This window comes from Borostomias antarcticus (assembly GCF_949987555.1).
Source record: "Borostomias antarcticus genome assembly, chromosome: 9".
NCBI classification, from domain to species: Eukaryota; Metazoa; Chordata; class Actinopteri; order Stomiiformes; family Stomiidae; genus Borostomias; species Borostomias antarcticus.
The window spans coordinates 11,768,053-11,793,126 of NC_140242.1; the positions used below are offsets into that span (position 1 = coordinate 11,768,053).

Below are 25,074 nucleotides of genomic sequence, written 5' to 3' on the forward strand. Positions count from 1 at the left end.
TGGAAGTGATAGGGAGGTTACTGTCGGGCAAGAGGACTGTTTCTCCTATGGGGATCGAATTACTGCTGAAGTCTTAAAGAGATATTCACACACGCATATCTCACAAACACTCTCCCCCACAGTAGCCTAGAGCCGCACAACATCTAGCCTATTTTATATAGCTGATCAATACAACCCCATGTTCATACACAAACACGCACGCACGGCATCTATTTTATATAGCTGATCAGTAATAAAGAAGAGTTCAAATCTGAAATCATTCATGACGTGGGGGAAGTCCCACGTAGGCTATAGCCAATCTGTCTGAACTAGCAAATTAGATGATCAGTTCTGATATTTCTGACAAGTAGCCTAATACATTTATTAATGACACAATTATTAAATGTAGCATTCAAACCTTGCAAGCCTTACCAGTAACTAGCAGCAAGTTGATTGGTTGCCTAGCTTACCAGGGGACTCTGCAGTCCCATATATCATCTTTGGAGGTAGATAATCAAATCTAACATAATTCTAATTCAGGGGTTATGACTAACGTCTAACTAATTTTAAAGTTTACATTATGTAGCTAACAGTTACAACAATGTAACATTGTAACATCACAATATGCCGTATTAATCATGTCATTTATGTTGCCTTGATCTGATTTTCTAGCGTTCCCTGGTGGTGATAAGGTTGTTGTTGCCATCCATCTATGCCCGTTTCCAGGAAGTTTAGTCGCAACGTCACACTTCCCAGCATTTTGGCTTCTGCGGGCCACCGTAATTGCAGTCATGGAACTGTTTCTGCATGTGTTGTTTGGTCTTTGTTGTATCGTGATTCTTCTTATTTTGCGTCTACTGGTTGTCGTTCGGTGCGGTTCAAAATGTAAACCTGGAGAGAAAGGTCCTGTTTGCGTGCTTGTTGTCGCCGGATCAGGTAACGTTTCTAACGTGATTGATTTTAGCGATGACATACTAGCTAACTGGCTAGCTAACTTTCGTAGCGGGCTGTCAAGCAGGTCGCTAGCTAGTTAATGTTGTTCTTATGATAACATGTACATGTCTAGTCAGAAAACTGAGGATAACTGAGTGAGTCCGTACTGAGAATACTCGGGCGGGAGGAACGGAGAGAGATTTTTGTTTACACTCAACGAGATACGCTATTACATACAGCCTCATACTGGACTGAATTCTGCCACCATCCTACAGACTATTATGTTCTAATAAAATCATAATTTCTTATTTTTTCTCTCCATACTCTGGTGTAGCCTACTCCTCTGATTCGTGTGCGTGTTGTACGTGATAAGAAAATATCAGCTAACACAAGGCTATTAGGTGGTGACAACTGTATGCATTCTGTAATTTTGACTTGTAACTTGTAACACATTACTAGTTAACCACACACATTGCAGTTGATACAAGGAACACTGACCATCCGTTTTATGCATTTTTACTGTTTTGCAGGGGGACATACAACTGAGATCCTGCGCTTGATGGAGAGCCTTTCTCAGTCTTACAGCCCTCGACACTACGTCCTTGCAGACACTGACAAGATGAGTGAGGACAAGATCTGTACACTTGAAAGTTCAAAAAAAGACTTGGAGTCCAAGGTATTGCATCCCCACCCCCTCTGCTGTACTGTATGTGACTGCGCTTATGGAACGTAGTTTTCTTTGTGTCCAGCTGGTGGCGCCATCCCCCTATTTTATTTACGCCTGGTTCATAGATTTCTCCAAGGAGGTTACAAAAAGTAATTTCTCACAACAACCCAAAACTTCTGCTGGTGCATTTGACAAGCCTGTCATTTTTCAAGCGTTGAGGTCATAAAACATTGAGCATAATGACCTTAAAAAAGAAAAAGAAAAAAGGCAACAACACATTTGATAACTCTCGATCCAGCAGTGGAGCTAAGTTGGTGTCACTTTTCTGTTCCTCAGTTTGCCATTCACCGGATCCCGCGGAGCCGGGAGGTGCGCCAGTCCTGGAGCTCGTCGGTGCTCAGCACGCTCAACGCCCTGCTGTACTCTGTCCCGCTGGTGTTCAGGCTCAGACCAGACATGGTACGTTCACCAGCAGCGGCGGAGAAAAGCACACACATCCAAGAATGAGAAGTAACAGGTGCTCGACCAACAAATATAACTGATAAGGGGAGAGGTTCTCTTCTCTTATCATGGTAGGTTCACCAGTCCCCGTTTTCACCCAAAGAGTGTTTTCATAGTTGCCTTTGCCACAACCACCAGTGAATAAACACAATAGCCCCTGGATAACTCTTGCTAGTCTATCAGTGCTATAGGCTTTTCAGTTGACCTCTGTCAATCAATTACAGATGTTTTCCCAAGATAGCTTAATTCAATGTTCTCACTTGTCAAAAAACCCTTCCAGCTATTTTCATTTGGCCTCCATATTCAAAATGTATGGCTATAAACTAGTATGAAGCTATTTTAGGAGAAACCCCAGTTCATTCAACTTCCAAGTTGTGTAGGAGGCCTTTTTTTTATTTTATTTTTTAAGTTATTGATGTGAGCTTGGCTTACATTCACAACAGTATCATAGTCCTGGAATGTCCTTGTACCATAATCATGTGTCTAATTGGTAATGGATAACCTCTTGAAAACAATTATCAATGGAACTGTAAGAATATCCTGTTTAGATGGTGTTGTAGAGGCTCTGTACATGATTTCTCTTGTCTCATAGTCTCATTTCTCTTGTGAATCAGATTGCTACCTGCCTTGCCAACCTCATGAAAGCCTTGTTGAGGTGTCAGAGCTCAAGACCTCTCACACGTCTTTCTACAATCACAACTTAGTGCATTGGCACAGCTCTGTGAGACTTCACATTCCATTCACCTAGTCTTGGGTTGTTGATTTAAGAGCTGCACAGTAGAGCAACTGCCATTACCAAAGACAATAATATTGATTTTTAGGCCATTTTATGAATCCAAAATGTTTTCCACATGACCGCATGAGTGAAGCAATGAAGTAATTCACTTCTTACGACTCTTTCGACGGGGAATTATTATAGCTTTTAGCCTAATCGTTTTTATTCAAGTATTAGCCTACTCAGGAATTTGTTCCACATGGAAAGGGAGATGGAGAGCCATGGGGTTCAGTCCCTCCCGGCAAGACCATACAACCAGGGCTCCCTCTCCAGCTCCCTCCCTGTCTCTCCTCTCCTCTCCTCTCCTCTCCTCTCCTCTCCTCTCCTCTCCTCTCCTCTCCTCTCCTCTCCTCTCCTCTCCTCTCCTCTCCTCTCCTCTCCTCTCCCCTCACACCGTCTTTCCTCCTCCTCTGTGGTATAACGGCAGGGGCAAGGGAGAAAGGCCTTGTTCACAGGATGTGGCAGGCCCTGACTGGTTACTCGGCCAGCAAGCTGAGTGACTCAGCGGCGGAGGGGGAGAGAGAGGGAGGGAGGGAGGGAGGGAAGGGGGGGGAGAGAGAGAGAGAAAGAAACAGCATCAGGTTTCCCACTCTCTCTCTCAGGACAGCAGGGTGGAAGAGAGGGAGGGAAAAGAGGGGTGTTTGGGCAGAGTGTGACTAAGCAAGTAAACTGACTGCTGAGGGCCACCAGCTACAGAACTACTGAGGGGTCAAGGAAGCCTCTCTAAAAAAAATAATGTTGGATAGACAGCATTAGGCCTGCCTCAGTGTTCTCTCCCTGGTGCTGTACTGTTCTCTATCTCTGGAATGCCAGATTACGTTTGCTTACCCAACATGCCGTGTTTCTGTCTGTCTGCAGTGATGATAAAGCGGGACAGAAGTGGGAGGCTGGACTCCACTTAATATTTCCTGTTTTTTAGTACCCAAGTAGATTGTAGAGTTTACATACAGAAGTTTAATGGGGTTCAATACTCTCACTGCTTGCATGTCACAGTGACTGGGTCAGCAGCTTGAGCATGCATTCTTGGGGATGGGCGGGGGAAGGCTGACATTTATTTGTTTTGACCAAACTCGAGCAAGCCTCTCAGGGAGCACTGGCAGGGGGGTTGTCGTAATAGAGACAGGACACATTCCCGGTCAGAATCACAGGGAAGTGGGGGTCAGCACAGGCGGCAGTGAAGGTGGGGTTGATTTAGGGGTTCTCAAGCGTGTGTTAGCCATAAAAGGGCATTTGTGAAATCACAAATGCACAGACCCCACCACCGTTTTCCACAGCCAGATGTGTCGGCATAATCCAGCAGGCTGACACGGTCCTCACAGTAGGAGGTTTCATCCTCACAGTAGGAGGTTTCATCCTCACAGTAGGAGGTTTCATCCTCACAGTAGGAGGTTTCACCCTCACAGTAGGAGGTTTCATCCTCACAGTAGGAGGTTTCATCCTCACAGTAGGAGGTTTCATCCTCACAGTAGGAGGTTTCATCCTCACAGTAGGAGGTTTCATCCTCACAGTAGGAGGTTTCATCCTCACAGTAGGAGGTTTCATCCTCACAGTAGGAGGTTTCACCCTCACAGTAGGAGGTTTCATCCTCACAGTAGGAGGTTTCATCCTCACAGTAGGAGGTTTCATCCTCACAGTAGGAGGTTTCATCCTCACAGTAGGAGGTTTCATCCTCACAGTAGGAGGTTTCATCCTCACAGTAGGAGGTTTCACCCTCACAGTAGGAGGTTTCATCCTCACAGTAGGAGGTTTCATCCTCACAGTAGGAGGTTTCATCCTCACAGTAGGAGGTTTCATCCTCACAGTAGGAGGTTTCATCCTCACAGTAGGAGGTTTCATCCTCACAGTAGGAGGTTTCATCCTCACAGTAGGAGGTTTCATCCTCACAGTAGGAGGTTTCACCCTCACAGTAGGAGGTTTCATCCTCACAGTAGGAGGTTTCACCCTCACAGTAGGAGGTTTCACCCTCACAGTAGGAGGTTTCATCCTCACAGTAGGAGGTTTCATCCTCACAGTAGGAGGTTTCATCCTCACAGTAGGAGGTTTCATCCTCACAGTAGGAGGTTTCATCCTCACAGTAGGAGGTTTCATCCTCACAGTAGGAGGTTTCACCCTCACAGTAGGAGGTTTCATCCTCACAGTAGGAGGTTTCACCCTCACAGTAGGAGGTTTCACCCTCACAGTAGGAGGTTTCATCCTCACAGTAGGAGGTTTCACCCTCACAGTAGGAGGTTTCATCCTCACAGTAGGAGGTTTCATCCTCATAGTAGGAGGTTTCAACTGTCTTTAGTTGCATAGTACTGTGGTGGGGACTCTCTTTGCTTCTCTTATGGCTTGAATAAACCATTGTTACATAACGCATTCCACAATAACCTAGCCTGTATGCCTACTGTGAATATAAGCATCACATATTCTACTTGGTTAGTCCTTCATGACAGTTTTTCTAGGATTTTTTTTTTTTTTTTAGGTGTTTAAGATGAAAAGCGGTTTTGCAAGAAGTGTAGTATTTAATGAATGTTGGGAACGTGTTTGTGGATGGGTTTTTGATCACAGGTTATTTTACCTTTATATTTAGTGTACAACCAATACAGTATGATGGAAGAACAGAACTATGGATTTAATAACGTTTTTATTATTATTGTTTTAAAGGACTCAAACAGACTCGCCACTGAGATTATATAAAATCTTTATATCAAAATTGGACACAATATGAACCTATCAAATAGCCATCTAACAACGGCTAAGTCTTGCAGCTAACGCTAAGCCCATTGTCCTTCTCCACGTTTCTCCCTCCAACATACGTTCCTGTGGTGTGGACACCATATGGTTTACCTTACCCTTATTAGGGAACTGGTGGAATGGAAAAGTTAGGCCTGTTTCTTGGTCGCTCCAAGTGAGATTCCAACCGGGAATACAATCCCTCTTTCCATTCCTTTCATGTCCTATTTGAGGTTACTGACAGAGAACATAATCACGCTCTCGGATTGATTGTTAGCTAAACATGTCAAGACTAGCGTCTCAGACATTCTTACTATGTATACATGTATGTAAAGACCATGTGAGACATTTATGAGCCACTGTGTCGACTGTATCCATGTAAGCCTAGGGCTTGGAGCTAGATGGGCACCAATGAATTATGCTGTCCGCTCCAAATTGGCCATGTCTAACAAAATGTTGACATCACTCGAGTTCAGTTAAAACTTTGATGTTGGTTGTGTAGCACTATATGTTTATTTACAAAGGTTTGTCGTGCTTAATGAAGGGGTCTTTGTCTGCAGGTGTGGAGAAACTAGCCGATGTTGAACGCCGTACATTTGTCACTCACATTGTCCATCCATACACAGAGAGTAAGTTGTGCCGGTTCATATGTTTAATTCTGGCCACAAAACACCCCGGCCCACCATCTGTTTCAACAGAACCTCTGTGACATCTCTGGAGGTAGCTGGACCTCCAGCTGTCAAAAATAATAATAATAGAAGTTATTGTTACAGAAGTTGCATTCGCAGACGTTTGCGTCAAGCAGCTGTGCAAACCCACAGTCTGTCAGAGGGGCCCGGATAATGTGCAAAGTCTGTGTGCGTTGAGCCAGCTATAAAAAAAAACAACCTTTCCTTTATGAATCGATATTTCAATATTTCTGACATTTGATAAGCTTCAAGACTGGTTTTCAAAGCTCACCATGCAGTGTAAGAAGCCGACGAGTGTTGAAATTGGGATGTAAAGTTCCCCAACTCACTAGCTCCTCACTAGCTACCAGCCTGACACTCAGACTGCATCGCCATTTCGTTTCACTTCATTATTCAGTCTGAACAGGCTCCCATTGCAGCCGTTGTCCAAGATGGGTGTTGCTGAAAGAGTCCTCAGCGATTAGTTCATTTTCTAACCAATCACGTTGCACAGTTTAATTTCGTCATCACATTCAAAGGACACTGATTGGCCTGGCTGGAATTCCAACCGAGAAATCACTCTGGAATGGATATAGATTCAGGGGCTGGAGCCAGGCTGGCCAGCTACTGCTTCTAACAGAAAAGACTTGCTGAAGAGAGTTATCTGTTGTCTCGTCATCAGCTCATACAATGACCATTCCATACTTCAATATGGTATTGATGATGTAGTTTCCCTAACACCTGCCGTCTAGTCTGCAGTACAGTGACTCACCTTGTGTTCCCCAGTGAGTCAAGAATTAACACTACTGCAGTGAAGGCGAGGCAGGTCACATGGGGCCGTTTGCTCAACAGGATGAGTGCTCCTGGTGGGCCGAGGTTTAGTGACATCATCGGGCATGTCATTTATCACTCCCATTTCTCTTAGGCTATGCCCCGACGCAACCTGTAGTTTGATGACTTGAAGCATCCCTCCACCGGCGAGGGTGTGATGATGTCTGTGGTGAAATATCTGTGGCGTCGTTGTCATGCGTTTGACCCCCGCCCCTTTCCTGTCATCACAGTTAAAAAATCCCCGCACCTCCTGCCCTGAGAGGTTGTGGCGCGTCATCACCATGGTGCGATGTCTGACTGGAGCCCGTCCGTCTGTCATGCAGCCTGTCTGTCATGATTGTCCTCAGACGAACCGACAGGTGTTCAGGCTTCTGATGTCATGCTGCCGGTTGTCAAGACTGGGGTTCCTTGAGGCACCATCATGTACTCAACAAGCCATACACTGTACAGCTGAACAGAAGAACTGCTACTTTCTTAAGCTGTGTTTTCAGTTGACTTTTGTCTTCAGAGACATGACAAGCTTAGGGAGGTGACACACCCCCTTGTGCAGCTGATACATTTTAGCATCTGACAGTAAGCCGAGAAAGCCTCTGTTTATTTAAGGCTTAAGTGCATTTTTACTGAGAAATCTAAATATGAAACAGTGGGTGCTTATCTCCCCCGATAAGATGGAGATAGACCAAGTGTGTGACAGAAGAGAGAGTGAATGCTAACACATTAGCGTGTGCAGACTGTGTGTACGGGCTTTTGTTTGTGTGTCTGTGTGCTTGCTCGGTGTGTGTGTGTATTTGTGTGTCTGTGTGCTTGCTTGGTGTGTGTGTGTTTGTGTGTCTGTGTGCTCGCTCGGTGTGTGTGTATTTGTGCGTCTGTGCTTGCTCGGTGTGTGTGTGTGTGTATTTGTGTGTTTGCTCAGTGTGTATTTGTGTGTCTGTGTGCTTGCTCGGTGTGTGTGTGTATTTGTGTGTCTGTGTACTTGCTCGGTGTGTATTTTCGCTCATTCCGGGCCCCCATGGCAGGGCCCTGTGGGCTGAATCAGGTACATACAACCTCCAGAACACGGCAGAGCAGAAGAATCCAGATGGCATGTCAGGGCGCCTTTACTGGAAACCCCGGCCGCGGACACCGTGCCAGGGAAGGCATGCCGGGAATGCTCCCGCCAGGTCTGTGAATGCAGCGCTACAAAAGAGCAGCTTTACATGAAAGGCTCCTCTCATGAGCGGCGGAGAGATGCAATTCAAATGCAATTTACGCTCGGAGCATGAAATCAAATCAAATTTATCCAAGCAATTTGCCTGTTAAGGCTACAATTTGCTATGAGTGTGGAAAAACTCATTAGGGGATTAGAAAGTAGTGGAAGTTTAGCCACAAAATTAGTCCAGTATCAGTCTGGTTAACCACGGGTTTTTTTTTTTTTTGGGGGGGGGGGGGGGGGAGTACCTCAGTCACAGAACAAACTGCCTTTTGATGCATCTGTTTTGTATCTTTACCACCAGAATAACATCAATCATTCTGAGTACAGCAGAGGTGGACGCAGAAAGGACATTAGACTAATTTCTGCTCAAGTGATTTATTTAAGTGTTGAAAGCTAACTAACGTCCATTCACATTTGCACCTGCACGATGACAGTTGAGACGCAGCGTTTTCCCAGTTAAGACTAAGCAGAGGGCAAACGCTCCTCGAAGCTACAACGTCCAGCTCTTCACCGTAGGCTGATAGTGACCTCAATGCCAGAAAAAACTGGGCTTGCAAGGACCTGTGAAATATCTACGCTCACCGTCATACCGTCAACAGTCCCCACAGTCCTGATGGGAAATTAAGTTTAAAATGGCCTAGATTACAGGTTGTCAATGGTAGCAGCCTCAAGCCTAAATAAGCTTTGTAACTGAAGGGTTTCTGGTTCAAATCCTGTATTTGACAGGGAGGAAAAATGGCAGGAGATTCCAATCTATCAGGTGGTCCCTGGCACCTAGCCTGTCTGTGTTGAGTGCCAGTGTACAGTATTTGCTGTAAGTTTCCTATGTGCCATGAAGACCTAGGCCGATTCAATTTCATTGCATTTTCTATTCTGTTATGTTCTCCTATTCCTTATTCGTGTAAGGTATAGGATAAAATCTCTTCGCATGTAAGAAATGTAGCAGTGTTTGTTATTGTATGAACTGCGAGACGTTTCCATGTACGGCGCTGTGATTCCTGTGACTGCGGAGGGGATGCTAGAACGCCGGTGCGTGCCCGGAGTCTGTCTGCGCTACGAGGGCTTTGTGATGAGTTCTGCAGACCCTCCAGGGTCTGGCCTCTCCATAGCAGTCTGCCCGTCCGTCTGTCTGTCTGCCTTCCCGTAAATCCCAGACTCCCCAGACCATATTTCTACCCAACCCTTCTCTAACCCGCAAGGCATGTGGCCTCTCGCCCCCCCCCACCCCCTCCTCGCTTTCTCTCTCTCCTTACCGTTTCTTCCTCTCTCTCTGTCTCTCTCTCTCTCTCTGTCTTGGCCTCAGGGATTAGTCAGAGTAGTTCTCCATCTACCGTTTTCTTCCCTCTCTCTGTCTCGACATCTCCCGTCTCCTCACGCCTCTCCCTCTCTCTCCTCGGATTGTATATTCAGGGCCGGCAGAGTTCAGGATGTTCCATTTCTCCGACGGCGACCGGGGGTCCAACTTTCCGAGGACTGAGAGTCTCGTGCTGTCTGTGCATGACACGTGCTCACCCTTATGTTTCTGTTTGTGTGTGTGTGTCCTGTGTTTGTGTGTGTGTCCTGTGTTTGTGTGCGTGTCCTATGTTTGTGTTTGTGTGTGTGTTGTTTCAGGTGCTGTGCAACGGTCCAGGGACCTGTGTCCCCCTGTGTGTGGCGGGACTTTTCCTAGGGATTCTGGGATTGAAGAAGGTCCTGATTGTCTATGTGGAGAGCATCTGCCGGGTACAGACCCTGTCGCTCTCCGGAAAGATCCTCTACCACCTTTCAGACTACTTCTTCGTACAGTGGTCGACCTTGAAGGACAAATACCCCAACGCCATTTACCTAGGAAGAATAGTCTGAGCAGACTGTGGACCAAAGACTCTTTATCCATGAGGTTACTTATGTGAATATTTTTCTCTGTCAAATTATGTTTCATAGTCAGATAAAACTATGATTTGCTGTTTTCTTCAGGCTCAAATGAAAAGGCTGACTCCTTTGAGAACATAATCTGTGTCTGTCAGTGCTTTAAGGTTAAGAGGCATTGTAGCCTCCTGTATCCTAGCATTAATGGACTGTGTACTGTACAGGTATGTGTATGTATGTCATTATATGTGACTTCCTAGCAACAGTAAAGGAATACAAGGGAACTCATGTTGTTATGCTAGAGCTGAAGTCAGGTGTTGATGAAACTACCATTGATTACATGGAACTAGTATCTCAGTAGTTCACCCAGGCTTTCTGGTTTTGAATAGAAACTGGGGAAAAAAAAAAAGGTCCAAAAGACAGGATGGTGAAAGCATCTGTCATGTTTTTCTGGGGATATGACAGCCGCCATTGTTCGAGGAGAAAGCCTTGATGACAGCGACAAGACAGTACAGGATGGGCTCCATACAGTAGTGTTCTGTCCAACAACTACATCCACCACTACTCATTCAACGTCAGGCCTTCTGCGTGAAATCCACATAAGGTTTTCTGAGCATTTAATGAACCCTCTCGTAGAATAAAAAGGTGGTGTTTTTTGAGCGTCTTGACAAACATAACTTTTTATCCCTCCCACACCTCTCGACATGTTTTACTTGTTAGATCAGCGACAGTCCGTAATAACACCCTCCATCTCCCATGGCAGAACGTGCAAATTATAAGCATATTTGTGCGCTTGCATCAACTTGGGTTGCTGCAGTCTGGCTGAAATCCTAATGTATCATATTCAAATCCTCTGAAATTCAGCAACACCTGTTTTTATCCCACAATACCTCCCTGAATGTACATATCAGTATCAGGGGAACTCATTCTCAGTGATGTGTATAAACTTTGGAAACAATCCGGGTTATTGTCTGAAGCGTTGCTTTTCAGCTGTGGGACTGCGGAGTGCCAGTGATGAAAGCTGCATTGTTGTGTCCCCAGTGTTTGGACTTCCATTGTGGTCTTTTCCTGTCCCTGGATGCGGGTCACTGGACAGGAAAAGCATTGACTATTTAAGATGTTTTTTATTTTACTACATCAGTAAGAGGACAGGGACTAGGAAAAAACAAAACGTTTGTCTTTCATGCTGACATTTCAGCTATATTTATAGGTCTTATCTGAGCATCAATGTGAGAAGTGTAAAATGGCTGGCTTATATCTGGCCTGGCTGACAACAGAAGGGGGTTTTACACTTGGCACAGGGAATTTCTGTGCATCTCTTAACTCTGGGAAACATTTTCTTTTGAGACCATTTTGGATTCATCAGATCTACAAACTATTCACCACTAGGATTTACAAACTAAATGTCTCATGAATCAGATACTCAGGTGCTGAATATTGGGCATTTTCACAGAAACGTGACAAAAGCCTTACTGCGTGCTTCACTGGAAGACAGAGAAGATTGTGAAGAGTGTTTATAACATTGAGGACACTGCCAAGATGGCCTGAGTCCTCCCTACAACCGCATGATACCCAACTTTAAGGACTGCAGCATCTGCCGTTTCACGGACCTCCACCACGGCCTGCGCTCCAGAGCCAAACTGGCAACATGAGCGGTGGCTCCAACCCCACATCTAGATCTGTTACTCCTGGTGAAGCCATGGTGTTGTTATTGGCACCCTCCCTCATACCCCCTCCCCTCCTCCCAGTTAGAGAGCGAAAAGAGGAATCTTGGCCTTCGGTGTGGCAGTTCTATAAGGAAGATAAAGTGATCCGGCCTGCAGAGTTTTTTGAAAGGTCTGCTGAGGGGATGGGTGTGAATGCGCGCCAGGGTTTCATACAAAGCTGAGTCTCCATGTCTATTCGCAGTTGAAGTAGGGTCATAAATCTTTTTACACCACAGGCCACAGATTCCTTAGTTGGACCAAAGCGAGCACCTTAGACCCAATATCACAAAGAGCTGAGTGGGTGTCTGTCTCCATGGCACCCTTACCCCAAAGGCTACAGCATACAGGTACAGTACAGGATACAGGGACAGCATAGGACACAGTCATTGTCTGAGTTGTATCCCTCAGTCACTGTCCATAATGATATCTTTTGAAATCAGAGCCTGTTAAAAGATGACACACATCTCCAATGCCACCTACTACTATACACAGATTTCTGAATGTGAAACTTTTTATTGTCCAACTGCCTTTGGGATTCTGAAACAATGGTCACAGGCTACTTCCAAAGACTGCCCTTTTTCTTCTCCGTGCAGGTGTTCAGTGACATAAGAATAGATGGCTGTAACAAAAGTATTTGTGTTCTCTGTGCTTTTTCATGTCCTTGCCCCCTCCTTCCCCTCCCCCCTTTAACCTTGGGCAGGTGACCCAAGGAGCCAATAGACACTTCTGCAGACTCAGCACTGCCAGTGTGTCTAGTTGTACCGTTATTCAAGGACCACCCCACCAAGCCAGCTCAGTTTTCTGTATCATAAGTTAAGACTCTGTACTCCTTTCTCAAATGTTTGCAGCTAGGATAGAAATCCATAGTAACAAAATATTTACCAAATATATGTCAAATCAAAATGTCAATATCATTAAAGTGTCAATTAACCAACTACTTAGACAGTAGTTTTTTGTGTGGCTTTTTCTGTTATAGTGTCATATTGAGTGAAATGTTAGATATAATAGGCCAAATAACAGATGTTTGGGAAATATATTAAATATTAATGAAACACTCCGACTGTTCCCGTCATACAATATTCTATGGGGTGGATTTATACAATATGGGGTGGATTTAGGCTGAAGGTTCCTGGAGCAGCCTAACGAGGAGAGGCTATGTAGAATCCGCGCTTTTCATTGGTTCAAAAGGCTCCGTCAATGGTCTGGCGACATCTTTTCCAAACAAAAATTGGGAACTGAAGCGAAAAGTTTCTGAGCTACGGTCGTCACTGCTCTACTGTCTGTCTCACAACAAACTCGCACGGATTTTAACTCCCGTTTTGACTGTCTGAAAACGGACCTACACGCGGCTTGTCTGATACAAAGTTACTCGGGAACTATTTGTTTTGCTACATTGTAGCTTCATTGGGATTGACTTTGGTTTAATTCTAAAACAAAATGACTCAATTCAACAAGGGGCCAGCCTACGGATTATCTGCAGAGGTGAAAAGTAAAGTAAGTTGTTGTTTTTATTGTTGGGAATGAATAATTTATCGTCTACAAGCAAACCAATTTGAGCAACTGTGGGCAATTGCAAGCACCAACATCTCTGATGGCTGATCAAAATATGAGTGTCCTTGGATTTTAGACGGGGTTATTTTGGGTGTATATGGCTTCATGTCGGTACACAGATGCGTGTTGAATAGCCGACGAATAAACGTTTCTATGCGACTTTCATTGATATGTAACACTTTTTGAGGATGTAGCCAAGGGAGCCAGGGAGTCGGACTTCGTTGATGATTCGTTCTGGAAGACTGCAGACTCAATACAAGCCTCCAATTATGAATCATAAATCCAACAAAGAGATCATCATAATTCCATGTACGAGTTTGCAATCTATTATTAATCATATTGCTGAAGAGAAAGAAAGCAAGGGTGATGTGAAAGCCAAGTCCAACTCATTGTTCTTGTAGGCTATGGGAGGAGTCGGCGTCGGCTGGGGGGTGTCTGGCTCCCACTTTGGGCTTGGGGAATGTCCATTGATGGCTTGCATTCTAGAACCAACGGCCCGTATTCTATAACCAACCGCACAGTGTGACTCGTAATGTGATCGGCAGTGAATTTAGTTTGAAAACGCAAGTTTAGAGGCCTATGTGAAAAATGTGCTTGAGTGAAGGTGTTACATTTGTGCACAATGCCTCTCAAAAAGGGGATTGTGCTATGCAAAAAGTAGAAAAAGGTAATTAATAAAAAAAATGAGTAGTTATCAGAGGCCTGAATAAGGTCTAGCCTACCGACTCGTCGAAATAACTAAATCATGACATCATTCCCTAGCCATCGGAAATGGGGTTGCAGCCAGGGCCATGGAAATGTTTCCCTAAGCCATAGTCTCACATTGATAACATTTGCCTTGAATGAAAAGGCCTTTTCTCTCTTCGCAATGAACAGCGCAGACTTAAATCACTGTAGGCCTACGGTGGAAGTTTGTAAGTTTTTTAGGGCTCTTCAGTTATTGTATTTACAGCTTTTAAGTGAACCCATCCTTTAATTTGGCACCAGAACTCCTGCCACCACGAGTCACTGAACAATAGGCCTGGACGTCATTGGTTGCTAATTTGTCAAGGATGATATGCAGGTAACGGAGACAGTGGGAACACATGCCTTGCGTAACTGAACGTGTGCCATTTGCTACGTGCGGCTCATTTGCACTATGCTGTAGCAGATGCCTAGAATTCCTCAAGGAAGCCCCTCCACTACCAACTTCTCCCAGTCACAACCAACTTCCCCCGTCCACAAAGTAGCCTACAGTCTGTACAGTGCTGCCAGCCTGAATCCTTCCGCCCTTTTCAAGAAACCTTCCATGGATGCTCCCAGTCATCTCTGTTCCAGTCATGTTTGTTTATTTATTTATTTTAAAGTTAAAGCTCCTTAACTTTTGTACCTTTTCCCTCGCACTTCAGCACGTCAGCTGGTTCAGATGGACCAGTCTTATGCAACATATCACACTGGTCTGCTCTATTCTACGCTGAGCCAAGAAAATCTGAAAATGAAAATGTTTGCTCTACTTCCAATGCCGCTGGGCTTTCAGATATTTTTCCAGCATGACTGCCAACACTGGCTTTATTGAACAACTGGCGATAGTCGTTTCTTACAGGGGAAATGGAAAGTAGCTTGGTCTCCAGTGTATGTGCTTGTTAACCTCATAAAGAAGACCAGCAACTGTCAGTCAGACACATTCCTTACTGATACACTGCTTGTTATGGGTGGGAACAAAAACAGATGAACAATTCCATTGAAAACAACTGGGGACTATGGTTCTACCACTGGTTCCCCAATTGCTTGAGATTATGCATTTTGTGGTTAAGAAAAAAAGTCAGTGCTGAGGTGACAGTGATTTGTCAAGTTAGAGCGAATAAGAACCATGATTTCATGGCGGTAGTCCAGACGAGAATGACCTTTCAGACAGAAACCCAGCAGGGCTGTGAGCGCATTTGGAACAGAAATATCAGTCTGTTGTGAGAAGTAGAAGAAACCTAAAACCACAGTAGTTATGGGTGAATCAAATACTCACACCCGGTCTCAGGTCCCTCTCAGGTTTAAGTGTTGGCCAAATGTTTGACTGGTTGCCGTTTCCTTGCCTGTCACGTCTCAAGTGTTTGTAAATAAATAAAGACCCTCCCCCAGCCTTGAAACACATCTGTTGTGTCTTTTCACCAGGAGTATCGGGGTCATGAACTTTGAGGATGACTTGTTCGTCTAGTCCTTCAAGTCGGTCTTCTTTCGTAGAACTGTTGTTGACTAGTGTTTTCTGTTGGAAAGTTCAAGCTGTCCAATGAGGCCAGTTAGCTTGTCTGAGCATTACGCTGAATTATGATTGATTACTCTGAAAGTTGCTCTGCAGTAAAGGAACTCTTATCGTCTTGCAATGAGAGTGGAGATGGGACACTTAATTGTAATCACTTAAAATTATTTGCTTGTATTGATTTTGACCCACTCACTAGTAACCTAAATTTGCTTACTTAACATTGCACTGAAATTGCTTCAAATGTAATTTTCTCTTGGGTAGTTTGACTTGACCCTATCTGTTCATAATACGGTGAATGGACTTAACTTCTAAATGTAAATCACAGATGGATAACATCACCATACGAACTCACTTTAGACCTATTTGTCAACGTAAATGTATTTGACACAAATAGCCTACAGTAGGCTATTGTAATTTAATTCTGGTTTGTTTGAAGTTTAGTTTACCATTGTGTGGGCACGAGTTGTTGGCAAATCCAGCGAACAGAAAGTTTTGATTGTGTTAGTATGCTGCATTGATGCAGACAAATAATATGGGTTGAACATTAGCAATAGGGATGCTCTGATCGATCGGCCACCGACTTAAATTTTCACTCCAAATGACTTGATTGGTGGTCGCCAAATTGGCTAATCGCAAAAGCCGATCTTTTAAGTCAATTCTAACCGGTTAGCTTGACATGGATACAAGTACAAACCTGGATGCTACAAGCTAAATGTTATAGAGTGGTGGGTCAGTTCAATTCAGAACGTGAAATAATTACTCTTAACAGCAGACAAGGGTAGCCTTACTAGCCTATAAATACAGAACCTGTTCGATGTAACGTAGCTTGATCGAGTTGAATAACGTCATGTCAACAATGTCCAACATCAGTTCCAATTGCATGAGTTTTCTCCCGGGATCTCTTCATACAGCGTTTTTTCATACTGGTCCAAATATCTCAAAATCTCTCTGTTGCTGCTAATCACTCGTTAATGAAATCTCAGAATCTGTAGTTTGGCCATTTTTGCGGTTAAATCAGGACACAGACACTACCAATTGCACTTCAAGCAGTGTGAAACGAAACTTATGTCCTTAGCTTTCTTTCAAGGAATTTCAAAATAAAGGTCACAGAAAAATAATTCTACTTTATTTTCTTTTACTCACTTGCCATTGGTCTGATATACTGTATATTGAAGTATATCTGATATATTGAATATTATTTTGTGGGCCTATTCATTAGTTAATGAGTGATTAATAATGGGCAATCTTAATCTATGCAAGCAAAGACAGTGTCATCATATCAGTACAATAATATGATGAGACCATTCTAAGAAGTCGTTTTTTTTTGTCGTTGTAATAAATCGGTATTGGTATCTGTTGATCCTGAGGAAAATAATCGGTGACCGGTATCGGCCCCCAAAATCCAGATCGGAGTACCCCTAACTATCAACCATTTAAAGTGCAGAAAACAAATAATTCAGATGTTCGTGGTGCTTTGGAACTTGTCAATCTACCAGGGCAGTATGCACAGACTGGGAAGAAAGGAAGGGGTCACAACCCCGACCCCTCATATCTGCAGGCGCTAGTCCCAAAAGCCAGGTCAACCAGTCTGTGATGATGGCAAGGGGAAGCATAATGGTATAATCTGTTACACAGAGAAGGGCTGTCAGCTAAACCAAGTTCTTAACTGATCGAACTGTAGGGACACCCATCAATTCATACTGTATAGGTTATCTGATCTCTCAATCTCTTCTCTCGGTGATATGATTTACAAAGCCGGTCTGTTGGACAAAAGCAGTCTTTCACGTTTGTTTTGACGAGTTAAGTGTCATTGACCCAGAGGAAGAGATTTAAAAGGCCTATCTCCTCTGGATGGGACTGGATAGTCATTTTGGTTTTGCGGTTCCTCAGGATAACACTAAGCACAACCCTAACCAACATTTAGCTCCCGCGGTTTTAGATTTAAGCTGCTTTCTTCGTTTCATGCCATGGGACCATGGCTCTTGGTAGCTTGTTCACCACTGGACCAAGCTCTTGTATCTAAAAGTCCTGAAATATCCCTGTTTAACCCGTTTACATGGATTTTCTTTCAGCAGGTATTAATTTGAGTATAGGCCTGCAGTACCATTTCCCATTTGGAAATGTTTGCCCCCGTTTTAAAGAACTCCTGATATTGTGGCGGTGTTGAGTGGGCCACCCTGGCTCTGTTGCTATCTCCTCTCCATGCCTGCTATCTCCTCTCCACGCCTGGTATATCCTCTCCACGCCTGTTATCTCCTCTCCATGCCTGCTATCTCCTCTCCTTTCCCCTGAGGATACGGAGCAGGTTGTCCTGGCCTGGAGCGAGGCCAGTGGGCTGGGTGAGCGAGGCCCCGTTCAGGGCCTCTGGCCTGGGAAGGAAGAGGAGGATAAGGGTGTGCCAGCAGAGTCTGGCTGGTGGCGGCTGTAACCACAGGTATCAGTGGTGAGCTCATTGCTATGTTGTGTCCCAGTCCCTTCCCGCTGGTTTTGATGCACCAACCACTCCCGCAGATGGGGAGGTTGGCTGTGGAGAAAGGGTTGACAAGTTTTCCGTAGGAATGTGCTGACGGTAGATCAGCTGCTTCGATTCGTTCCAGCGCTGAGTTACAGTGCGGTCCCTGAATTCCCTCTGTTGTTGTATGCTGCCATTTTGGGTGAACAGGAAAGGTCTTTTTCCTGAAACCTTTGTCCACCTCGTCTTTGTTGACTTGAGCGAGACAGAGAGAGCTCACCAACCTTGACATGTTCAGCCTTGATGATTGTGTGGAACAGAGGCTGCTCTCTTGGGCATGTATTGTTTTATTTCTTGCATCTAGACCGTCTCGACTCTGTTGTCTGTACAGTTTAGGAGGTGGCATGACATTTTAGATCAACTTAATCATCATCTAGATATCAGCAGGGGAATTTCTGTAAAAGTTGTTAATACATTTGATGTCTTGATTTGACGTCATACCCCTTTGTTTTATTTTATTTCTTAATAATCTTCTTTACCTTTTATTTTAAATCAGTACCCAGGTCTTCCCCAGTTTTAACGTTCATCTTACATTGTAGCATGGCTAATGTCTTCACATAACGATCATCTGTTGAGCATTTGCAGAGTTAACGGATAGTTAAATATTAACGAATGCCAGGTGGACTATTTGTTCAGGTTTGGTTCAATACTTGGGCATGTGTATGACTGAGCATGGTTAATCTGCATGAGGGTGGGTTACAGTGTGTTGAAAGGGCTCTGTTGTAGTCCAACTTGTCAAAGTCATTGTGTCGAGCCACTTTTTAGGTGCCTCAAGGACAAAGTCTTGCTTAATGAATTTTATATGTTGAAGCCGAACTCACTAAGACATTTAGTTCCAAATATAGCTTAATTCCTTTTGGCATTGACTGTTTTCAAAGTGGAACACTTTAAAGGATACTGTATTTTTCATGGTGTAGGCCTATTGATTTGAAAATTTGCCTCAAGACAGCTGTATAGTCTAGGCTGAATTTATTTAGTTGTTTGTAAGGCCCTTTTCTCTCCAAACCTTCTTTGTCCAGATGTTTGCTCCAGTTGTGCACCGTCATCAGGAAATGCTTTGGGGTACGGAGTGGAGTTCAGAAGCGGGGGTTGTCTTTGGGGTACCAAGTGGATTTGAGAAGGGGGGTGTGTGTGTCTGGGATTCAGTTCTAGTGGGGTTTATTCATGCTGTAGCTTTCCAGATTTTCCCTCAGAAGTTAACTTTAACAATTCCATCAAGACTAAAAGAACTGACTCTTTTTTCTGGGGCAGTACTTGGCAGTCTTCCCCAAATAGCTGCTGGGAGAAGTGAAGAGAGAGAAATGTCTTCTCTCTAATCATCCTGGTTTTCCCGTCTAAGATTTTCTCTGTGCTCTGGTGATGGTTTCTAGCTGCAGTAGCACAGAAAGCCTTGATTAATTCCTAAATGATAGATCTTTCAAGCTTGTCGTTATGGAAGGAGACGTTCCACTGTAACCTTTCGCTCGGAGCTCTCGTTGAGTCATATTTTGGAACACAACGCCATCTTTTGCCCTTTTACAAGATCGGAGGCATTTGAGATTTGCCCTTTTGTCTGTTATTATGTGAGAATGGGTCTGGATTCTGACCTCAAATTGCATAGAGGGAAATGATGCTTCAGAGACCTCTGGTGACTGCTTTCACATTCCAGCCGACAGGCTTTAGTGTGGGGGGACTGATGGACTGCAGCTCAACTAAAACACGCCTTCTGGTGAAAAGGGTGAAGAAGTAGGCTACAACATCATGGGCCTCAAGCCTTTAGTCTCACATTGAGGTTCTGAAAGGCTGTCATTACCCTATATGTTTTATTAGTGTGCCTCGTTCACTTAAAGACATTGTACAGTATCCCATTTTTAGCTCAGCAGTGGCAGCCTTGATGCCCTGGTGCTAACAAGCTAGTATCTGTACAGCATTAGACTACGCTGAGTCTAACAGGGTGCAGAAAAAGTCAAACAAAGAATGGACTATTGTGTGAAGAGCAGAAGCCAGATGTTCAGCGTCTTGTGGTCTTCCCCCCCACTCTGACTGACTACTCAGCCAGTAGAGATGGAGTTAGTCAGACCGTGGATGAGTCGAGTGTCTGTGAGATGGGCTTATAAAAAGCACCATGTTTACACAGCCTGGGCCAGCGTTGGGAGTGCTGTTTACGGTGTCCTGTGAGCTCATGTTTGGCTGCAGCTGCTTATCTTATGCCCCCACACCAACACACTGAGATGTACAGCATTGTTTGACAAGCACAGTTGTGGTTTAGGCACCCCATTCACATGATTTGGGCCCAAAAGCATTGCAAATAATTACACAATTGACCATTTTGGTTGGTAAACTTTTCATGTGTCGTTTGTGTAGTATCAGTATATGTTGGAGAGATGGGGTGATGTTTTCTCAGGGTATCTATGGAAACTGTTCCAGACATTTGGCATGTCCATATTTAAGGACTGTGTGTGTGTGTGTGTGAGTGTGTGAGAGAGAGACACAGACAAAGAGAGAGAGAATGCATGCCTACAAGCTTGGGCTAGTAGTTAATGTTACATTAACTAGTAGTTAGTCTTAATGTTGCTTCATAACATCCTCTTACTGTAACATTGCTTCCACCGGTCCCGTCGTTGCAGATCAGTTACGTATATAGGCCTGAACAGGTGGAAAGTTGGGTGAAATAAAACATTTGAGACAACCTTGGGACAGTAACAATCACACCTGCTTCCTCTTACACTGCCTCCGATTGGCTGTCATGATACATGAGGTCAGCGGCACCACTTCCTCTGATGTGTGGTGATGCACAATAGCTCAGCATGCGATGGCGCTGACCTGGGGAGAACAGGCCGCCCCCATGCACCAGGCCAGCGTGGAAGAGATCAACATCCTCCTCATGCTTTGATACTGCAGGCTACATGCTATTGTGTTCTTGGGGGTGTGGCCCTTGGGGACATCGGACCACTCTGCTCATATTTGCTTGTCTGGGAGGAGGCAGCTTATGTTACTGTATGTCTTGTGATTTTATTAAACAGAACACTAGTCATACTGTAAAACTGTAGTGAAACTACAAACCGTATTCAGACCTCAAAAGAAATTCAGTTTCTAGTAAATGTCCAAGGTCAGGTACATGGTCATGTGGCCTGTTCGGTCTGGTCTGTATAATGTTATCTCACTTAGTTGTGCATCCTTAGTGAAATCTTTCAGCATCTTGTGTTTCAGTGTACAACTTAAGGGACCACAAATGTTCCTATGACTATAGCCTAATTGGAGGCTACATAGGAAAGTATGTTGTTGGCTGACGTTACTGTTTGCTGTGATAGTTGTTAGCAATCCACGTCACATGAATCAGGAGACTGAAAGGCAAAACAACATTAAGACCAAAGTCTGAGCCTTTACTTGGTTCTGTTCCAGACGGTTGATGTTCTGAGCTCCTCTTTATATCATAACCCATTCGGTGCTGCTAGTGACATCAGAGGCGTACATTTAGGCTTTCATCGGCAGAAGACACTTTTTCTACACTGTGGATTATATGAATTCGGCCACAATGGACACCCATGCCCTGTACTTGTGCCGGTTGTAGCTTGCTTACAAAAGCCATTTACAACAACGTTCTGTTATCTTCGTAGATCGCTCAGAAGTATGATATGCAGAGGGAGGAGGAGCTGCGGTGCTGGATCGAGGAGGTGACGGGCATGGCCATCGGAGAGAACTTCCAGAAGGGTCTGAAAGACGGAGTCATCCTATGCGAGTAAGTGTGTGTGTGTGTGTGTGTGTGTGTGTGTGTGTGTGTGCGTGTGTGTGTGTGTGTGTGTGTGTGTCCATGAGACTGCTGCAAAGCTGAATTGTGTGTGACAGAGGTTGATATTGCAGAGGGGAAGGGTATGTTTGTGTCTTGTGTGGCGTGTTGTCCTGGGGTGTGTAGCTAACATAAACATGCTGACAAAGACTTCACACATGAGAAATAAATCACAAGTCCTGTCTCTGTCTTTATATGATTAAGTATTTCAGTATGTCATCTTAGGCTACTGAGAAGGGGAAAATCCTTGGAGATTTTTTTGCAGGGTTCACTTTTTAGTGTGGAATCATGTTTTGTATAAATACTTAATAGCCTAATGTGAATTTGTGATGTAATGCACTTTCTCTCTCTCTCATAGACTGATAAACAAATTGCAGCCTGGCTCAATAAGGAAAATCAACCAATCACAATTGAACTGGCACAAGGTAAAGCATTTCTAAAACCTCCACTCAATGCAAGGATTACCTTCCGTGGTAATAATATTAAGTTTTAAAAGAAAGCACAGAGCACAGTACGCATTTTAAAGCTGGCATTCACCTCATTAATAACATTTAAGACCTCCTGCGGCGTGTCGTGCTATGAGTACAAGTAGACTCATTCATTAAGTCTTCAGCACTCTCGCTAGCTAACGCCTGCTTATTACCTCCACATGGACTTACTGGAAGCCCCGCCCTTTCACACTGCCGTGTCTGTTGTTGTCCCACAGCTGGAAAACCTTGGGAACTTCATCAAAGCCATCCTGGCCTACGGCCTGAAGCCCAACGACATCTTTGAGGCCAACGACCTGTTTGAAAATGGAAACTTGACTCAGGTCCAGACCACGCTGCTAGCGCTGGCCAGCATGGTGAGCTGGGGACCTCATGTCATCGTTGCGAAATCCTGACATGTTCTTGTCATACTTGGCAATAGAAAGTTATCATGACGCTGCATTTGACAAGGTTCCTCTTTCATTAGGCAAAGACCAAAGGCATGGACTCAAAGATCGATATCGGGGTGAAATACGCCGACAAGCAGGCGCGGCATTTTGACGATGAGAAGATCAAGGCTGGCCAGTGTGTCATCGGACTGCAGGTGCGACACGCTCACAATGACCCCAAAAAGAGCTACAAGCCGTAGGCGCTGTCACCGGTTGCCGTTATAAGAATGAGGCGGTGGAGTCTGTTTGTTCTTGTAACAGCATTTTATTTTTTGGTACCTTTTCAGATGGGGACCAACAAGTGCGCGAGCCAGGCTGGTATGACGGCTTACGGGACCAGGAGACATCTTTACGACCCAAAGACGCAGTCGGACAAGCCTTACGACCAGACCACCATCAGCCTCCAGATGGGCACCAACAAAGGAGCAAGCCAGGTAAAACCAACACTGCCTCCCCAGGGGCCCCGTGTCCCATAGTGACCCTGAACTAAAAGAACCAGCCAACGAGGGGTTTTCTACCTTTTGTAGAATGAAGACAGTTATAAAAAGAAGTGTAATCTAGATCTGTTTTGATCTTTTAGTAATTGGCCATACATTTTCATAACCTTCGTGGTGACAAAAAGATCAAAACAAAAAGGAGAGAATAGCTTGCCTGTAGACAGCTGTGGCCTCTCTTGCTGGTCCAGTGCACACTAAGAAAAGAGGGTAAGTAGGAAGAAAGAAAAGATAGAATGCCGACGCTTCTCAGCCAAACGGACTTGATCAGGGCCGTTTGGATGAAACCTTTTGTAGTGGTTTAACTTGACTGAAGCTCTGGAAGGCCAATAAGGCATCATGTTTCCTGCCTCCTAAATGTGCCATCTGTTTTTAACCCTCTCTTCTCCAGGCGGGTATGTCAGCTCCAGGCACCCGTCGGGACATCTTCGACCAGAAGGTGGCCGGGCAGTCGGTGGACAACTCCACCATCTCCCTCCAGATGGGCACTAACAAGGTGGCGTCCCAGAAGGGCATGAGCGTTTACGGCCTGGGCCGTCAGGTCTACGACCCCAAGTACTGTGCCACGCCCACCGAGCCAGTCATCCACGCCAACGGCAGCCAGGGCACGGGCACCAACGGCTCGGAGATCAGCGACAGTGACTATCAGGCAGAATTCCAGGATGAGGAGTACCAAGGAACGTACAACGACGACTACAGCACCCATTACAACGACCAGGGCATCGACTACTAGTGCCAGCGCCTCCCCCTCTACACAACCGCTAGACGGAGCAGTATTAATTAAATGTATTTCATCAACAAGAACAACGGAGCAAGTATTTTGCTGTACTCGCTAGTCTTTAATTGAAGCAAAAAAAAAAGAAGAGAACCATTGCCTTGAGTGTATTTCTCTTCCACTTCCCCAACTCTTCCATTTGAGCGCCGGTGGTTATAACGAGTCTTAGTTAAGCATAGAATGGGTGAGATAGAGTGAAGATCTGCTTTCTTTAAAGTTTGAGAACGTTCCTTTTTAAAAATCTACTGTTTCAAAAGTCTTATGAAGTATGGGACACTGTGAAGTAGAGATTTTCTTTTTGACCAATGTTGTAGCAACTAACTGCTCAATACTACAATCACACTTTTCTATCCCTGGACTTTTTTTACTGAGCAGTTCATCCCTTTAAAGGAATTCACACATGCCAGTCTTAAAGGTTCACCAGCTGAGTTAATCATTTAAATATCACACCCCTCTCTATTTCTATGTTAAAGATCAACCTAATTGTGATAGATGCAAAGTGGGGCAAACGTTTGGACCAACCAGTGACCATTTGACACATTTTTTCTTCCATTGGTTGGCTTCAGATCACTGGAACAGTTCTTTTTCTTAAATTGTGATGAGTGAGTTCTGTTCCATCAGACCAGATGACCAAACCAGAGTTAATGGGGTGCTCTTATCACATAGTCTTTGTGCCATGTCATGCCTCCTGTTCTTGTAGTTTCCTAGTTCATCCCTGCTGTATTTATTGCCATGTCTCACAGTATAAACAAGACTCCTGCTATCATTCTTTTTAAGAAAAAAAAGTTTTAAATAAAGCCTATAATACCTTGGTTCTCCAAGCATCTCCAAAATGTGTTCCCAGTAAATCTCTTGCATTCTTTTTATGATTCCTATGAATATTTTATATCTGCAATTTCCTCCATGAAATTATGTTAAAAAAATAAAAATTAAATGACATGGAAGCAGGAACTATTTTTCCAACTTGTGATTCCAAATGGCTCAAGGTAGCTGTTGCACATCACTGCTGAACTGT

The 25,074-nt window shown here is 44.4% G+C and overlaps 2 protein-coding genes across 2 annotated transcripts; both read left to right on the forward strand.

Moving 5' to 3' along the window:
- The first annotated feature begins 780 nt into the window (after window positions 1-780).
- alg14 (ALG14 UDP-N-acetylglucosaminyltransferase subunit) lies at window positions 781-11,264 on the forward strand. Its single transcript, XM_084443232.1, has 4 exons — window positions 781-915; window positions 1,443-1,588; window positions 1,916-2,038; window positions 9,873-11,264. Exons 2-4 carry the CDS (start codon window positions 1,472-1,474, stop codon window positions 10,101-10,103), a joined length of 471 nt encoding a protein of 156 aa, XP_084299358.1. The 5' UTR covers window positions 781-915; window positions 1,443-1,471; the 3' UTR covers window positions 10,104-11,264.
- Window positions 11,265-13,067: 1,803 nt separating this feature from the next.
- cnn3a (calponin 3, acidic a) lies at window positions 13,068-24,873 on the forward strand. The gene is made up of 7 exons (XM_084443228.1): window positions 13,068-13,306; window positions 21,705-21,826; window positions 22,233-22,299; window positions 22,581-22,718; window positions 22,829-22,945; window positions 23,078-23,224; window positions 23,676-24,873. The coding sequence occupies exons 1-7, from the start codon at window positions 13,250-13,252 to the stop codon at window positions 24,015-24,017; spliced, it is 990 nt and encodes a 329-aa protein (XP_084299354.1). The 5' UTR covers window positions 13,068-13,249; the 3' UTR covers window positions 24,018-24,873.
- Window positions 24,874-25,074: the final 201 nt, after the last annotated feature.

Coding starts and splice junctions, on each gene's coding strand:
- alg14 (XM_084443232.1), top strand. CDS start 1,472: ATGGAGAGCCTTTCTCAGTCTTACAGCCCTCGACACTACGTCCTTGCA. Junction 1,589..1,915: donor AAAAAGACTTGGAGTCCAAG/GTATTGCATCCC, acceptor TCTGTTCCTCAG/TTTGCCATTCACCGGATCCC. Junction 2,039..9,872: donor TCAGGCTCAGACCAGACATG/GTACGTTCACCA, acceptor GTGTTGTTTCAG/GTGCTGTGCAACGGTCCAGG.
- cnn3a (XM_084443228.1), top strand. CDS start 13,250: ATGACTCAATTCAACAAGGGGCCAGCCTACGGATTATCTGCAGAGGTG. Junction 13,307..21,704: donor CTGCAGAGGTGAAAAGTAAA/GTAAGTTGTTGT, acceptor TTATCTTCGTAG/ATCGCTCAGAAGTATGATAT. Junction 22,719..22,828: donor TGCTAGCGCTGGCCAGCATG/GTGAGCTGGGGA, acceptor CTCTTTCATTAG/GCAAAGACCAAAGGCATGGA.